At 35.3% G+C, this 18,884-nt stretch overlaps 1 protein-coding gene across 1 annotated transcript in view; it reads right to left on the bottom strand.

Annotated features, from left to right (window-relative positions):
* The window catches only part of dpy (fibrillin-like protein dumpy), an 89,993-nt gene that overhangs the window by 13,416 nt on the left and 57,693 nt on the right, over positions 1 to 18,884 (bottom strand). The window contains 47 exon segments of the mRNA XM_070637415.1: positions 39 to 362; positions 480 to 565; positions 627 to 741; positions 811 to 1,275; positions 1,338 to 1,934; positions 2,011 to 2,325; positions 2,452 to 2,775; positions 2,893 to 2,978; positions 3,040 to 3,154; positions 3,224 to 3,688; positions 3,752 to 4,348; positions 4,425 to 4,739; positions 4,866 to 5,189; positions 5,304 to 5,389; positions 5,451 to 5,565; positions 5,635 to 6,099; positions 6,162 to 6,758; positions 6,835 to 7,149; positions 7,276 to 7,599; positions 7,714 to 7,799; positions 7,861 to 7,975; positions 8,045 to 8,509; positions 8,573 to 9,169; positions 9,246 to 9,560; positions 9,687 to 9,828; positions 9,830 to 10,011; positions 10,126 to 10,211; positions 10,273 to 10,387; positions 10,457 to 10,921; positions 10,985 to 11,581; positions 11,658 to 11,972; positions 12,099 to 12,422; positions 12,537 to 12,622; positions 12,684 to 12,798; positions 12,868 to 13,332; positions 13,395 to 13,991; positions 14,068 to 14,382; positions 14,509 to 14,832; positions 14,947 to 15,032; positions 15,094 to 15,208; positions 15,278 to 15,742; positions 15,806 to 16,402; positions 16,479 to 16,793; positions 16,920 to 17,243; positions 17,361 to 17,446; positions 17,508 to 18,156; positions 18,219 to 18,815. Coding sequence (XP_070493516.1) covers positions 39 to 362; positions 480 to 565; positions 627 to 741; positions 811 to 1,275; positions 1,338 to 1,934; positions 2,011 to 2,325; positions 2,452 to 2,775; positions 2,893 to 2,978; positions 3,040 to 3,154; positions 3,224 to 3,688; positions 3,752 to 4,348; positions 4,425 to 4,739; positions 4,866 to 5,189; positions 5,304 to 5,389; positions 5,451 to 5,565; positions 5,635 to 6,099; positions 6,162 to 6,758; positions 6,835 to 7,149; positions 7,276 to 7,599; positions 7,714 to 7,799; positions 7,861 to 7,975; positions 8,045 to 8,509; positions 8,573 to 9,169; positions 9,246 to 9,560; positions 9,687 to 9,828; positions 9,830 to 10,011; positions 10,126 to 10,211; positions 10,273 to 10,387; positions 10,457 to 10,921; positions 10,985 to 11,581; positions 11,658 to 11,972; positions 12,099 to 12,422; positions 12,537 to 12,622; positions 12,684 to 12,798; positions 12,868 to 13,332; positions 13,395 to 13,991; positions 14,068 to 14,382; positions 14,509 to 14,832; positions 14,947 to 15,032; positions 15,094 to 15,208; positions 15,278 to 15,742; positions 15,806 to 16,402; positions 16,479 to 16,793; positions 16,920 to 17,243; positions 17,361 to 17,446; positions 17,508 to 18,156; positions 18,219 to 18,815 — 14,970 coding nt within the window.

Here is an 18,884-nt window from a genome sequence, read left to right as displayed (position 1 = left end):
TCGCATGAAGCAAAGGAATAATATAAAAGTATTCTTACGTTCTTCTTGTATAATGTAACAATTCGAATATGGATTTCCAGTATAGCCAACAATACAAACACAATTTGGAACATGGTTAACAACACGACATTCACTATTAATGCCACAACTTCCGGCACATGTGTCTTTGCATTTTGAATTAACACATGCTAAATGAGAAGGACAATCTGCATTGAGTACGCATTCAGGACGACAAGATTCATATGGATCTCCGAAGAAATTATCTTTACAAACACAAGAACCTAATCCGTTTCTTTCAATGCAATCAGCATTGTAACCACAAGGACTTGGATGGCAAGGAGTAATATTGTCCTCGAAAACTTCTAATTATTGAATTCAAGATTTATAGTAAAATGTTTAAATATTAGTATTATTCTCAAAGCTGTTATCATATATAGGCAATCACATGAAAATTTGTGTTTGAAAACAGAAAGACATACCTAAAGTTTTCTCGCAACTGTAAAATGGATCACCTTTATATCCATCAATACATGTACAAACAGGATTATGATTAACAACTGAACATCTATAAGTTGTGAAAATGAAATGTGAATACAAATCTTTTGATTAAAGGCTCAATTAATTACTTAGCATTCAATCCACATGCATTGATGCATGGATCGCTACATTTCTTATTCATGCAGGCTAGCAAGTTTGGACAATCTGAGTTAACTAGACATTCGGGACGACAATTTGGTGGTGCTGAAGTGGATAACAAGTTACAATAATTAAAGGATTTGAAGATAAAGATCGATCTGCAAAATTTCTTACCACCAAGATAACCTTCTAAACATGAACAAGCAGGTGAATTAGAGATTTCTCTGCAAATACTATTGGGTCCACAAGGATTTGGAGAACATGGTGCTTTTGGAATAATTGGATCATCTTCTCGTATAATTTCACATTTTATAAATGGATCTCCATTGTATCCTGGTAAACAGGTACAAATTGGAGAATGCGATTTGACTTGACAACGAGCATTGATTCCACAAACTCCTGGACCACATGGATCTACGCATTTATTGTTTTTACATGCTTTAGACATTTCACATTCTGGACTAATAACGCATTCAGGACGGCATGAAGGAGGAGAACCAATCATATTTTGTGAACATGAACATATTGGTTGACCATTTGGTCCTTCTCTACATTGACTATTTGGTCCACAAGGAGAAGGATAACATGGATTTTGAGGAACTGGTCTATCTTGGACGCGACATTGAATGAATGGATCACCTTTTTGGAAACAAATGGTTTTTTAGAATTGGATCTGTGATATATTAAATATAAGTAATTACCAATCATGTTATCAGGACAGTTACAGTTTGGAACATGATTATGTACAGTGCAAATTGCATTTGAAGCACAAACATTATTTAAACATGGATCTACACAATGATTTCTAACGCATGCTTTGTTTGAAGGACATTCAGTACTTAAAGTACACTCAGGTCTACATTGCACATATGGATCTCCAGTATAATCATCATTACAATAACAATTTCCATTGTTACAAACAGCATTTCTTCCACATGGACTTGGATTACAAGGGTCTTTAGGCAAATCTTCAATTATTCTATTACAAGATTCAAATGCATTGCCAGTATAACCTGGTGAGCATACGCAAGTGGCGATATGATTTTGTACTCTACATTCACTATTGTATGAACAAGCATTGAGACATGGATTTTGACATTTCTGATTGATACAAGCTTCACTTGATACACATTCAGAGTTTGTTATACACTCTGGTCTACAAGATGGAGCGGATCCTATCATATTTGGAAGACATGAACATATAGCTTGACCATTTTGACCTTCTCTACATTGACTATTTGGACCACATGGTGATGGGAAACATGGATTAATTGGTACGTCGTTCGGTTTTGGTAATGCTGTATATAAGAATTAATGGAAAAAAAGACATGAATCGACGAATAAAAATTTCGAAGAATGAATAAAATCTCTTACGCTCTTCTGGATAACATCTAACAAAAGGATCGCCTTGATATTTTTCTTTGCAACTACAAATAGGAGCATGAGAAATGACTCGACAATTCGAATTAATACCACAATTTGCATTAGAGCAAGGATCGATACAACGATTATCTTTGCATGCTTTGGAAAGTTCACATTCAGAACTGCTGACACATTCAGGACGACATGAAGGAGGTGAACCAGTCATTGTTGGAAGACATGAACAAATTGGTTGTCCGTTCGAACCTTCCTTGCATTGGGAATTCGGACCGCATGGTGAAGGGTGGCATGGATTCTTTGGCACTGATGCTATTCGCGAATAAAATTAATTTATTTAGATTTTATATTTTCGATATGCTTAAGAGTATCGCTGTCTTGATCAAGCAGGATTGTTAGTTCGCATGAAGCAAAGGAATAATATAAAAGTATTCTTACGTTCTTCTTGTATAATGTAACAATTCGAATATGGATTTCCAGTATAGCCAACAATACAAACACAATTTGCAACATGGTTAACAACACGACATTCACTATTAATGCCACAACTTCCGGCACATGTGTCTTTGCATTTTGAATTAACACATGCTAAATGAGAAGGACAATCTGCATTGAGTACGCATTCAGGACGACAAGATTCATATGGATCTCCGAAGAAATTATCTTTACAAACACAAGAACCTAATCCGTTTCTTTCAATGCAATCAGCATTGTAACCACAAGGACTTGGATGGCAAGGAGTAATATTGTCCTCGAAAACTTCTAATTATTGAATTCAAGATTTATAGTAAAATGTTTAAATATTAGTATTATTCTCAAAGCTGTTATCATATATAGGCAATCACATGAAAATTTGTGTTTGAAAACAGAAAGACATACCTAAAGTTTTCTCGCAACTGTAAAATGGATCACCTTTATATCCATCAATACATGTACAAACAGGATTATGATTAACAACTGAACATCTATAAGTTGTGAAAATGAAATGTGAATACAAATCTTTTGATTAAAGGCTCAATTAATTACTTAGCATTCAATCCACATGCATTGATGCATGGATCGCTACATTTCTTATTCATGCAGGCTAGCAAGTTTGGACAATCTGAGTTAACTAGACATTCGGGACGACAATTTGGTGGTGCTGAAGTGGATAACAAGTTACAATAATTAAAGGATTTGAAGATAAAGATCGATCTGCAAAATTTCTTACCACCAAGATAACCTTCTAAACATGAACAAGCAGGTGAATTAGAGATTTCTCTGCAAATACTATTGGGTCCACAAGGATTTGGAGAACATGGTGCTTTTGGAATAATTGGATCATCTTCTCGTATAATTTCACATTTTATAAATGGATCTCCATTGTATCCTGGTAAACAGGTACAAATTGGAGAATGCGATTTGACTTGACAACGAGCATTGATTCCACAAACTCCTGGACCACATGGATCTACGCATTTATTGTTTTTACATGCTTTAGACATTTCACATTCTGGACTAATAACGCATTCAGGACGGCATGAAGGAGGAGAACCAATCATATTTTGTGAACATGAACATATTGGTTGACCATTTGGTCCTTCTCTACATTGACTATTTGGTCCACAAGGAGAAGGATAACATGGATTTTGAGGAACTGGTCTATCTTGGACGCGACATTGAATGAATGGATCACCTTTTTTGGAAACAAATGGTTTTTTAGAATTGGGTCTGTGATATATTAAATATAAGTAATTACCAATCATGTTATCAGGACAGTTACAGTTTGGAACATGATTATGTACAGTGCAAATTGCATTTGAAGCACAAACATTATTTAAACATGGATCTACACAATGGTTTCTAACGCATGCTTTGTTTGAAGGACATTCAGTACTTAAAGTACACTCAGGTCTACATTGCACATATGGATCTCCAGTATAATCATCATTACAATAACAATTTCCATTGTTACAAACAGCATTTCTTCCACATGGACTTGGATTACAAGGGTCTTTAGGCAAATCTTCAATTATTCTATTACAAGATTCAAATGCATTGCCAGTATAACCTGGTGAGCATACGCAAGTGGCGATATGATTTTGTACTCTACATTCACTATTGTATGAACAAGCATTGAGACATGGATTTTGACATTTCTGATTGATACAAGCTTCACTTGATACACATTCAGAGTTTGTTATACACTCTGGTCTACAAGATGGAGCGGATCCTATCATATTTGGAAGACATGAACATATAGCTTGACCATTTTGACCTTCTCTACATTGACTATTTGGACCACATGGTGATGGGAAACATGGATTAATTGGTACGTCGTTCGGTTTTGGTAATGCTGTATATAAGAATTAATGGAAAAAAAGACATGAATCGACGAATAAAAATTTCGAAGAATGAATAAAATCTCTTACGCTCTTCTGGATAACATCTAACAAAAGGATCGCCTTGATATTTTTCTTTGCAACTACAAATAGGAGCATGAGAAATGACTCGACAATTCGAATTAATACCACAATTTGCATTAGAGCAAGGATCGATACAACGATTATCTTTGCATGCTTTGGAAAGTTCACATTCAGAACTGCTGACACATTCAGGACGACATGAAGGAGGTGAACCAGTCATTGTTGGAAGACATGAACAAATTGGTTGTCCGTTCGAACCTTCCTTGCATTGGGAATTCGGACCGCATGGTGAAGGGTGGCATGGATTCTTTGGCACTGATGCTATTCGCGAATAAAATTAATTTATTTAGATTTTATATTTTCGATATGCTTAAGAGTATCGCTGTCTTGATCAAGCAGGATTGTTAGTTCGCATGAAGCAAAGGAATAATATAAAAGTATTCTTACGTTCTTCTTGTATAATGTAACAATTCGAATATGGATTTCCAGTATAGCCAACAATACAAACACAATTTGCAACATGGTTAACAACACGACATTCACTATTAATGCCACAACTTCCGGCACATGTGTCTTTGCATTTTGAATTAACACATGCTAAATGAGAAGGACAATCTGCATTGAGTACGCATTCAGGACGACAAGATTCATATGGATCTCCGAAGAAATTATCTTTACAAACACAAGAACCTACTCCGTTTCTTTCAATGCAATCAGCATTGTAACCACAAGGATTTGGATGACAAGGAGTGATATTGTCCTCGTAAACTTCTAATTATTGAATTCAAGATTTATATTAAAATGTTTAAATATTAGTATTAATCTCAAAGCAGTTATCAAATATTGCATAAATGAAAATTTGTGTTTGAAAACAGAAAGACATACCTAAAGTTTTCTCGCAACTGTAGAATGGATCACCTTTATATCCATCAATACATGTACAAACAGGATTATGATTAACAACTGAACATCTATAAGTTGTGAAAATGAAATGTGAATACAAATCTTTTGATTAAAGGCTCAATTAATTACTTAGCATTCAATCCACATGCATTGATGCATGGATCGCCACATTTCTTATTCATGCAGGCTAGCAAGTTTGGACAATCTGAGTTAACAAGACATTCGGGACGACAATTTGGTGGTGCTGAAGTGGATAACAAGTTACAATAATTAAAGGATTTGAAGATAAAGATCGATCTGCAAAATTTCTTACCACCAAGATAACCTTCTAAACATGAACAAGCAGGTGAATTAGAGATTTCTCTGCAAACACTATTGGGTCCACAAGGATTTGGAGAACATGGTGCTTTTGGAATAATTGGATCATCTTCTCGTATAATTTCACATTTTATAAATGGATCTCCATTGTATCCTGGTAAACAGGTACAAATTGGAGAATGCGATTTGACTTGACAACGAGCATTGATTCCACAAACTCCTGGACCACATGGATCTACGCATTTATTGTTTTTACATGCTTTAGACATTTCACATTCTGGACTAATAACGCATTCTGGACGGCATGAAGGAGGAGAACCAATCATATTTTGTGAACATGAACATATTGGTTGACCATTTGGTCCTTCTCTACATTGACTATTTGGTCCACAAGGTGAAGGATAACATGGATTTTGAGGAACTGGTCTATCTTGGACGCGACATTGAATGAATGGATCACCTTTTTGGAAACAAATGGTTTTTTAGAATTGGGTCTGTGATATATTAAATATAAGTAATTACCAATCATGTTATCAGGACAGTTACAGTTTGGAACATGATTATGAACAGTGCAAATTGCATTTGAAGCACAAACATTATTTAAACATGGATCTACACAATGGTTTCTAACGCATGCTTTGTTTGAAGGACATTCAGTACTTAAAGTACACTCAGGTCTACATTGCACATATGGATCTCCAGTATAATCATCATTACAATAACAATTTCCATTGTTACAAACAGCATTTCTTCCACATGGACTTGGATTACAAGGGTCTTTAGGCAAATCTTCAATTATTCTATTACAAGATTCAAATGCATTGCCAGTATAACCTGGTGAGCATACGCAAGTGGCGATATGATTTTGTACTCTACATTCACTATTGTATGAACAAGCATTGAGACATGGATTTTGACATTTCTGATTGATACAAGCTTCACTTGATACACATTCAGAGTTTGTTATACACTCTGGTCTACAAGATGGAGCGGATCCTATCATATTTGGAAGACATGAACATATAGCTTGACCATTTTGACCTTCTCTACATTGACTATTTGGACCACATGGTGATGGGAAACATGGATTAATTGGTACGTCGTTCGGTTTTGGTAATGCTGTATATAAGAATTAATGGAAAAAAAGACATGAATCGACGAATAAAAATTTCGAAGAATGAATAAAATCTCTTACGCTCTTCTGGATAACATCTAACAAAAGGATCGCCTTGATATTTTTCTTTGCAACTACAAATAGGAGCATGAGAAATGACTCGACAATTCGAATTAATACCACAATTTGCATTAGAGCAAGGATCGATACAACGATTATCTTTGCATGCTTTGGAAAGTTCACATTCAGAACTGCTGACACATTCAGGACGACATGAAGGAGGTGAACCAGTCATTGTTGGAAGACATGAACAAATTGGTTGTCCGTTCGAACCTTCCTTGCATTGGGAATTCGGACCGCATGGTGAAGGGTGGCATGGATTCTTTGGCACTGATGCTATTCGCGAATAAAATTAATTTATTTAGATTTTATATTTTCGATATGCTTAAGAGTATCGCTGTCTTGATCAAGCAGGATTGTTAGTTCGCATGAAGCAAAGGAATAATATAAAAGTATTCTTACGTTCTTCTTGTATAATGTAACAATTCGAATATGGATTTCCAGTATAGCCAACAATACAAACACAATTTGCAACATGGTTAACAACACGACATTCGCTGTTAATGCCACAACTTCCGGCACATGTGTCTTTGCATTTTGAGTTTACACATGCTAAATGAGAAGGACAATCTGCATTGAGTACGCATTCGGGACGACAAGATTCATATGGATCTCCGAAGAAATTATCTTTACAAACACAAGAACCTACTCCGTTTCTTTCAATGCAATCAGCATTGTAACCACAAGGATTTGGATGACAAGGAGTGATATTGTCCTCGTAAACTTCTAATTATTGAATTCAAGATTTATATTAAAATGTTCAAATATTAGTATTAATCTCAAAGCAGTTATCAAATATTGCATAAATGAAAATTTGTGTTTGAAAACAGAAAGACATACCTAAAGTTTTCTCGCAACTGTAGAATGGATCACCTTTATATCCATCAATACATGTACAAACAGGATTATGATTAACAACTGAACATCTATAAGTTGTGAAAATGAAATGTGAATACAAATCTTTTGATTAAAGGCTCAATTAATTACTTAGCATTCAATCCACATGCATTGATGCATGGATCGCCACATTTCTTATTCATGCAGGCTAGCAAGTTTGGACAATCTGAGTTAACAAGACATTCGGGACGACAATTTGGTGGTGCTGAAGTGGATAACAAGTTACAATAATTAAAGGATTTGAAGATAAAGATCGATCTGCAAAATTTCTTACCACCAAGATAACCTTCTAAACATGAACAAGCAGGTGAATTAGAGATTTCTCTGCAAACACTATTGGGTCCACAAGGATTTGGAGAACATGGTGCTTTTGGAATAATTGGATCATCTTCTCGTATAATTTCACATTTTATAAATGGATCTCCATTGTATCCTGGTAAACAGGTACAAATTGGAGAATGCGATTTGACTTGACAACGAGCATTGATTCCACAAACTCCTGGACCACATGGATCTACGCATTTATTGTTTTTACATGCTTTAGACATTTCACATTCTGGACTAATAACGCATTCTGGACGGCATGAAGGAGGAGAACCAATCATATTTTGTGAACATGAACATATTGGTTGACCATTTGGTCCTTCTCTACATTGACTATTTGGTCCACAAGGTGAAGGATAACATGGATTTTGAGGAACTGGTCTATCTTGGACGCGACATTGAATGAATGGATCACCTTTTTTGGAAACAAATGGTTTTTTAGAATTGGGTCTGTGATATATTAAATATAAGTAATTACCAATCATGTTATCAGGACAGTTACAGTTTGGAACATGATTATGAACAGTGCAAATTGCATTTGAAGCACAAACATTATTTAAACATGGATCTACACAATGGTTTCTAACGCATGCTTTGTTTGAAGGACATTCAGTACTTAAAGTACACTCAGGTCTACATTGCACATATGGATCTCCAGTATAATCATCATTACAATAACAATTTCCATTGTTACAAACAGCATTTCTTCCACATGGACTTGGATTACAAGGGTCTTTAGGCAAATCTTCAATTATTCTATTACAAGATTCAAATGCATTGCCAGTATAACCTGGTGAGCATACGCAAGTGGCGATATGATTTTGTACTCTACATTCACTATTGTATGAACAAGCATTAAGACATGGATTTTGACATTTCTGATTGATACAAGCTTCATTTTCTCCACATTCAGAGTTTGTTATACATTCTGGTCTACAAGATGGAGCGGATCCTATCATATTTGGAAGACATGAACATATAGCTTGACCATTTTGACCTTCTCTACATTGACTATTTGGACCACATGGTGATGGGAAACATGGATTAATTGGTACGTCGTTCGGTTTTGGTAATGCTGTATATAAGAATTAATGGAAAAAAAGACATGAATCGACGAATAAAAATTTCGAAGAATGAATAAAATCTCTTACGCTCTTCTGGATAACATCTAACAAAAGGATCGCCTTGATATTTTTCTTTGCAACTACAAATAGGAGCATGAGAAATGACTCGACAATTCGAATTAATGCCACAATTTGCATTAGAGCAAGGATCGATACAACGATTATCTTTGCATGCTTTGGAAAGTTCACATTCAGAACTGCTGACACATTCAGGACGACATGAAGGAGGTGAACCAGTCATTGTTGGAAGACATGAACAAATTGGTTGTCCGTTCGAACCTTCCTTGCATTGGGAATTCGGACCGCATGGTGAAGGGTGGCATGGATTCTTTGGCACTGATGCTATTCGCGAATAAAATTAATTTATTTAGATTTTATATTTTCGATATGCTTAAGAGTATCGCTGTCTTGATCAAGCAGGATTGTTAGTTCGCATGAAGCAAAGGAATAATATAAAAGTATTCTTACGTTCTTCTTGTATAATGTAACAATTCGAATATGGATTTCCAGTATAGCCAACAATACAAACACAATTTGCAACATGGTTAACAACACGACATTCGCTGTTAATGCCACAACTTCCGGCACATGTGTCTTTGCATTTTGAATTTAACACATGCTAAATGAGAAGGACAATCTGCATTGAGTACGCATTCGGGACGACAAGATTCATATGGATCTCCGAAGAAATTATCTTTACAAACACAAGAACCTACTCCGTTTCTTTCAATGCAATCAGCATTGTAACCACAAGGATTTGGATGACAAGGAGTGATATTGTCCTCGTAAACTTCTAATTATTGAATTCAAGATTTATATTAAAATGTTCAAATATTAGTATTAATCTCAAAGCAGTTATCAAATATTGCATAAATGAAAATTTGTGTTTGAAAACAGAAAGACATACCTAAAGTTTTCTCGCAACTGTAGAATGGATCACCTTTATATCCATCAATACATGTACAAACAGGATTATGATTAACAACTGAACATCTATAAGTTGTGAAAATGAAATGTGAATACAAATCTTTTGATTAAAGGCTCAATTAATTACTTAGCATTCAATCCACATGCATTGATGCATGGATCGCCACATTTCTTATTCATGCAGGCTAGCAAGTTTGGACAATCTGAGTTAACAAGACATTCGGGACGACAATTTGGTGGTGCTGAAGTGGATAACAAGTTACAATAATTAAAGGATTTGAAGATAAAGATCGATCTGCAAAATTTCTTACCACCAAGATAACCTTCTAAACATGAACAAGCAGGTGAATTAGAGATTTCTCTGCAAACACTATTGGGTCCACAAGGATTTGGAGAACATGGTGCTTTTGGAATAATTGGATCATCTTCTCGTATAATTTCACATTTTATAAATGGATCTCCATTGTATCCTGGTAAACAGGTACAAATTGGAGAATGCGATTTGACTTGACAACGAGCATTGATTCCACAAACTCCTGGACCACATGGATCTACGCATTTATTGTTTTTACATGCTTTAGACATTTCACATTCTGGACTAATAACGCATTCTGGACGGCATGAAGGAGGAGAACCAATCATATTTTGTGAACATGAACATATTGGTTGACCATTTGGTCCTTCTCTACATTGACTATTTGGTCCACAAGGTGAAGGATAACATGGATTTTGAGGAACTGGTCTATCTTGGACGCGACATTGAATGAATGGATCACCTTTTTTGGAAACAAATGGTTTTTTAGAATTGGGTCTGTGATATATTAAATATAAGTAATTACCAATCATGTTATCAGGACAGTTACAGTTTGGAACATGATTATGAACAGTGCAAATTGCATTTGAAGCACAAACATTATTTAAACATGGATCTACACAATGGTTTCTAACGCATGCTTTGTTTGAAGGACATTCAGTACTTAAAGTACACTCAGGTCTACATTGCACATATGGATCTCCAGTATAATCATCATTACAATAACAATTTCCATTGTTACAAACAGCATTTCTTCCACATGGACTTGGATTACAAGGGTCTTTAGGCAAATCTTCAATTATTCTATTACAAGATTCAAATGCATTGCCAGTATAACCTGGTGAGCATACGCAAGTGGCGATATGATTTTGTACTCTACATTCACTATTGTATGAACAAGCATTAAGACATGGATTTTGACATTTCTGATTGATACAAGCTTCATTTTCTCCACATTCAGAGTTTGTTATACACTCTGGTCTACAAGATGGAGCGGATCCTATCATATTTGGAAGACATGAACATATAGCTTGACCATTTTGACCTTCTCTACATTGACTATTTGGACCACATGGTGATGGGAAACATGGATTAATTGGTACGTCGTTCGGTTTTGGTAATGCTGTATATAAGAATTAATGGAAAAAAAGACATGAATCGACGAATAAAAATTTCGAAGAATGAATAAAATCTCTTACGCTCTTCTGGATAACATCTAACAAAAGGATCGCCTTGATATTTTTCTTTGCAACTACAAATAGGAGCATGAGAAATGACTCGACAATTCGAATTAATGCCACAATTTGCATTAGAGCAAGGATCGATACAACGATTATCTTTGCATGCTTTGGAAAGTTCACATTCAGAACTGCTGACACATTCAGGACGACATGAAGGAGGTGAACCAGTCATTGTTGGAAGACATGAACAAATTGGTTGTCCGTTCGAACCTTCCTTGCATTGGGAATTCGGACCGCATGGTGAAGGGTGGCATGGATTCTTTGGCACTGATGCTATTCGCGAATAAAATTAATTTATTTAGATTTTATATTTTCGATATGCTTAAGAGTATCGCTGTCTTGATCAAGCAGGATTGTTAGTTCGCATGAAGCAAAGGAATAATATAAAAGTATTCTTACGTTCTTCTTGTATAATGTAACAATTCGAATATGGATTTCCAGTATAGCCAACAATACAAACACAATTTGCAACATGGTTAACAACACGACATTCGCTGTTAATGCCACAACTTCCGGCACATGTGTCTTTGCATTTTGAATTTACACATGCTAAATGAGAAGGACAATCTGCATTGAGTACGCATTCGGGACGACAAGATTCATATGGATCTCCGAAGAAATTATCTTTACAAACACAAGAACCTACTCCGTTTCTTTCAATGCAATCAGCATTGTAACCACAAGGATTTGGATGACAAGGAGTGATATTGTCCTCGTAAACTTCTAATTATTGAATTCAAGATTTATATTAAAATGTTCAAATATTAGTATTAATCTCAAAGCAGTTATCAAATATTGCATAAATGAAAATTTGTGTTTGAAAACAGAAAGACATACCTAAAGTTTTCTCGCAACTGTAGAATGGATCACCTTTATATCCATCAATACATGTACAAACAGGATTATGATTAACAACTGAACATCTATAAGTTGTGAAAATGAAATGTGAATACAAATCTTTTGATTAAAGGCTCAATTAATTACTTAGCATTCAATCCACATGCATTGATGCATGGATCGCCACATTTCTTATTCATGCAGGCTAGCAAGTTTGGACAATCTGAGTTAACAAGACATTCGGGACGACAATTTGGTGGTGCTGAAGTGGATAACAAGTTACAATAATTAAAGGATTTGAAGATAAAGATCGATCTGCAAAATTTCTTACCACCAAGATAACCTTCTAAACATGAACAAGCAGGTGAATTAGAGATTTCTCTGCAAACACTATTGGGTCCACAAGGATTTGGAGAACATGGTGCTTTTGGAATAATTGGATCATCTTCTCGTATAATTTCACATTTTATAAATGGATCTCCATTGTATCCTGGTAAACAGGTACAAATTGGAGAATGCGATTTGACTTGACAACGAGCATTGATTCCACAAACTCCTGGACCACATGGATCTACGCATTTATTGTTTTTACATGCTTTAGACATTTCACATTCTGGACTAATAACGCATTCTGGACGGCATGAAGGAGGAGAACCAATCATATTTTGTGAACATGAACATATTGGTTGACCATTTGGTCCTTCTCTACATTGACTATTTGGTCCACAAGGTGAAGGATAACATGGATTTTGAGGAACTGGTCTATCTTGGACGCGACATTGAATGAATGGATCACCTTTTTGGAAACAAATGGTTTTTTAGAATTGGGTCTGTGATATATTAAATATAAGTAATTACCAATCATGTTATCAGGACAGTTACAGTTTGGAACATGATTATGAACAGTGCAAATTGCATTTGAAGCACAAACATTATTTAAACATGGATCTACACAATGGTTTCTAACGCATGCTTTGTTTGAAGGACATTCAGTACTTAAAGTACACTCAGGTCTACATTGCACATATGGATCTCCAGTATAATCATCATTACAATAACAATTTCCATTGTTACAAACAGCATTTCTTCCACATGGACTTGGATTACAAGGGTCTTTAGGCAAATCTTCAATTATTCTATTACAAGATTCAAATGCATTGCCAGTATAACCTGGTGAGCATACGCAAGTGGCGATATGATTTTGTACTCTACATTCACTATTGTATGAACAAGCATTAAGACATGGATTTTGACATTTCTGATTGATACAAGCTTCATTTTCTCCACATTCAGAGTTTGTTATACATTCCGGTCTACAAGATGGAGCGGATCCTATCATATTTGGAAGACATGAACATATAGCTTGACCATTTTGACCTTCTCTACATTGACTATTTGGACCACATGGTGATGGGAAACATGGATTAATTGGTACGTCGTTCGGTTTTGGTAATGCTGTATATAAGAATTAATGGAAAAAAAGACATGAATCGACGAATAAAAATTTCGAAGAATGAATAAAATCTCTTACGCTCTTCTGGATAACATCTAACAAAAGGATCGCCTTGATATTTTTCTTTGCAACTACAAATAGGAGCATGAGAAATGACTCGACAATTCGAATTAATGCCACAATTTGCATTAGAGCAAGGATCGATACAACGATTATCTTTGCATGCTTTGGAAAGTTCACATTCAGAACTGCTGACACATTCAGGACGACATGAAGGAGGTGAACCAGTCATTGTTGGAAGACATGAACAAATTGGTTGTCCGTTCGAACCTTCCTTGCATTGGGAATTCGGACCGCATGGTGAAGGGTGGCATGGATTCTTTGGCACTGATGCTATTCGCGAATAAAATTAATTTATTTAGATTTTATATTTTCGATATGCTTAAGAGTATCGCTGTCTTGATCAAGCAGGATTGTTAGTTCGCATGAAGCAAAGGAATAATATAAAAGTATTCTTACGTTCTTCTTGTATAATGTAACAATTCGAATATGGATTTCCAGTATAGCCAACAATACAAACACAATTTGCAACATGGTTAACAACACGACATTCGCTGTTAATGCCACAACTTCCGGCACATGTGTCTTTGCATTTTGAGTTTACACATGCCAAATGAGAAGGACAATCTGCATTGAGTACGCATTCGGGACGACAAGATTCATATGGATCTCCGAAGAAATTATCTTTACAAACACAAGAACCTACTCCGTTTCTTTCAATGCAATCAGCATTGTAACCACAAGGATTTGGATGACAAGGAGTGATATTGTCCTCGTAAACTTCTAATTATTGAATTCAAGATTTATATTAAAATGTTTAAATATTAGTATTAATCTCAAAGCAGTTATCAAATATTGCATAAATGAAAATTTGTGTTTGAAAACAGAAAGACATACCTAAAGTTTTCTCGCAACTGTAGAATGGATCACCTTTATATCCATCAATACATGTACAAACAGGATTATGATTAACAACTGAACATCTATAAGTTGTGAAAATGAAATGTGAATACAAATCTTTTGATTAAAGGCTCAATTAATTACTTAGCATTCAATCCACATGCATTGATGCATGGATCGCTACATTTCTTATTCATGCAGGCTAGCAAGTTTGGACAATCTGAGTTAACAAGACATTCGGGACGACAATTTGGTGGTGCTGAAGTGGATAACAAGTTACAATAATTAAAGGATTTGAAGATAAAGATCGATCTGCAAAATTTCTTACCACCAAGATAACCTTCTAAACATGAACAAGCAGGTGAATTAGAGATTTCTCTGCAAACACTATTGGGTCCACAAGGATTTGGAGAACATGGTGCTTTTGGAATAATTGGATCATCTTCTCGTATAATTTCACATTTTATAAATGGATCTCCATTGTATCCTGGTAAACAGGTACAAATTGGAGAATGCGATTTGACTTGACAACGAGCATTGATTCCACAAACTCCTGGACCACATGGATCTACGCATTTATTGTTTTTACATGCTTTAGACATTTCACATTCTGGACTAATAACGCATTCAGGACGGCATGAAGGAGGAGAACCAATCATATTTTGTGAACATGAACATATTGGTTGACCATTTGGTCCTTCTCTACATTGACTATTTGGTCCACAAGGAGAAGGATAACATGGATTTTGAGGAACTGGTCTATCTTGGACGCGACATTGAATGAATGGATCACCTTTTTTGGAAACAAATGGTTTTTTAGAATTGGATCTGTGATATATTAAATATAAGTAATTACCAATCATGTTATCAGGACAGTTACAGTTTGGAACATGATTATGTACAGTGCAAATTGCATTTGAAGCACAAACATTATTTAAACATGGATCTACACAATGATTTCTAACGCATGCTTTGTTTGAAGGACATTCAGTACTTAAAGTACACTCAGGTCTACATTGCACATATGGATCTCCAGTATAATCATCATTACAATAACAATTTCCATTGTTACAAACAGCATTTCTTCCACATGGACTTGGATTACAAGGGTCTTTAGGCAAATCTTCAATTATTCTATTACAAGATTCAAATGCATTGCCAGTATAACCTGGTGAGCATACGCAAGTGGCGATATGATTTTGTACTCTACATTCACTATTGTATGAACAAGCATTGAGACATGGATTTTGACATTTCTGATTGATACAAGCTTCACTTGATACACATTCAGAGTTTGTTATACACTCCGGTCTACAAGATGGAGCGGATCCTATCATATTTGGAAGACATGAACATATAGCTTGACCATTTTGACCTTCTCTACATTGACTATTTGGACCACATGGTGATGGGAAACATGGATTAATTGGTACGTCGTTCGGTTTTGGTAATGCTGTATATAAGAATTAATGGAAAAAAAGACATGAATCGACGAATAAAAATTTCGAAGAATGAATAAAATCTCTTACGCTCTTCTGGATAACATCTAACAAAAGGATCGCCTTGATATTTTTCTTTGCAACTACAAATAGGAGCATGAGAAATGACTCGACAATTCGAATTAATACCACAATTTGCATTAGAGCAAGGATCGATACAACGATTATCTTTGCATGCTTTGGAAAGTTCACATTCAGAACTGCTGACACATTCAGGACGACATGAAGGAGGTGAACCAGTCATTGTTGGAAGACATGAACAAATTGGTTGTCCGTTCGAACCTTCCTTGCATTGGGAATTCGGACCGCATGGTGAAGGGTGGCATGGATTCTTTGGCACTGATGCTATTCGCGAATAAAATTAATTTATTTAGATTTTATATTTTCGATATGCTTAAGAGTATCGCTGTCTTGATCAAGCAGGATTGTTAGTTCGCATGAAGCAAAGGAATAATATAAAAGTATTCTTACGTTCTTCTTGTATAATGTAACAATTCGAATATGGATTTCCAGTATAGCCAACAATACAAACACAATTTGCAACATGGTTAACAACACGACATTCACTATTAATGCCACAACTTCCGGCACATGTGTCTTTGCATTTTGAATTAACACATGCTAAATGAGAAGGACAATCTGCATTGAGTACGCATTCAGGACGACAAGATTCATATGGATCTCCGAAGAAATTATCTTTACAAACACAAGAACCTAATCCGTTTCTTTCAATGCAATCAGCATTGTAACCACAAGGACTTGGATGGCAAGGAGTAATATTGTCCTCGAAAACTTCTAATTATTGAATTCAAGATTTATAGTAAAATGTTTAAATATTAGTATTATTCTCAAAGCTGTTATCATATATAGGCAATCACATGAAAATTTGTGTTTGAAAACAGAAAGACATACCTAAAGTTTTCTCGCAACTGTAAAATGGATCACCTTTATATCCATCAATACATGTACAAACAGGATTATGATTAACAACTGAACATCTATAAGTTGTGAAAATGAAATGTGAATACAAATCTTTTGATTAAAGGCTCAATTAATTACTTAGCATTCAATCCACATGCATTGATGCATGGATCGCTACATTTCTTATTCATGCAGGCTAGCAAGTTTGGACAATCTGAGTTAACTAGACATTCGGGACGACAATTTGGTGGTGCTGAAGTGGATAACAAGTTACAATAATTAAAGGATTTGAAGATAAAGATCGATCTGCAAAATTTCTTACCACCAAGATAACCTTCTAAACATGAACAAGCAGGTGAATTAGAGATTTCTCTGCAAATACTATTGGGTCCACAAGGATTTGGAGAACATGGTGCTTTTGGAATAATTGGATCATCTTCTCGTATAATTTCACATTTTATAAATGGATCTCCATTGTATCCTGGTAAACAGGTACAAATTGGAGAATGCGATTTGACTTGACAACGAGCATTGATTCCACAAACTCCTGGACCACATGGATCTACGCATTTATTGTTTTTACATGCTTTAGACATTTCACATTCTGGACTAATAACGCATTCAGGACGGCATGAAGGAGGAGAACCAATCATATTTTGTGAACATGAACATATTGGTTGACCATTTGGTCCTTCTCTACATTGACTATTTGGTCCACAAGGAGAAGGATAACATGGATTTTGAGGAACTGGTCTATCTTGGACGCGACATTGAATGAATGGATCACCTTTTTGGAAACAAATGGTTTTTTAGAATTGGATCTGTGATATATTAAATATAAGTAATTACCAATCATGTTATCAGGACAGTTACAGTTTGGAACATGATTATGTACAGTGCAAATTGCATTTGAAGCACAAACATTATTTAAACATGGATCTACACAATGGTTTCTAACGCATGCTTTGTTTGAAGGACATTCAGTACTTAAAGTACACTCAGGTCTACATTGCACATATGGATCTCCAGTATAATCATCATTACAATAACAATTTCCATTGTTACAAACAGCATTTCTTCCACATGGACTTGGATTACAAGGGTCTTTAGGCAAATCTTCAATTATTCTATTACAAGATTCAAATGCATTGCCAGTATAACCTGGTGAGCATACGCAAGTGGCGATATGATTTTGTACTCTACATTCACTATTGTATGAACAAGCATTGAGACATGGATTTTGACATTTCTGATTGATACAAGCTTCACTTGATACACATTCAGAGTTTGTTATACACTCTGGTCTACAAGATGGAGCGGATCCTATCATATTTGGAAGACATGAACATATAGCTTGACCATTTTGACCTTCTCTACATTGACTATTTGGACCACATGGTGATGGGAAACATGGATTAATTGGTACGTCGTTCGGTTTTGGTAATGCTGTATATAAGAATTAATGGAAAAAAAGACATGAATCGACGAATAAAAATTTCGAAGAATGAATAAAAT

Source organism: Chironomus tepperi, unplaced genomic scaffold (genome assembly GCF_022539635.2).
Source record: "Chironomus tepperi strain 1889 unplaced genomic scaffold, CSIRO-AGI_Ctep_v1 contig_161, whole genome shotgun sequence".
Lineage (NCBI taxonomy): Eukaryota > Metazoa > Arthropoda > Insecta > Diptera > Chironomidae > Chironomus > Chironomus tepperi.
This window is presented reverse-complemented; position numbering and strand designations above follow the sequence as displayed.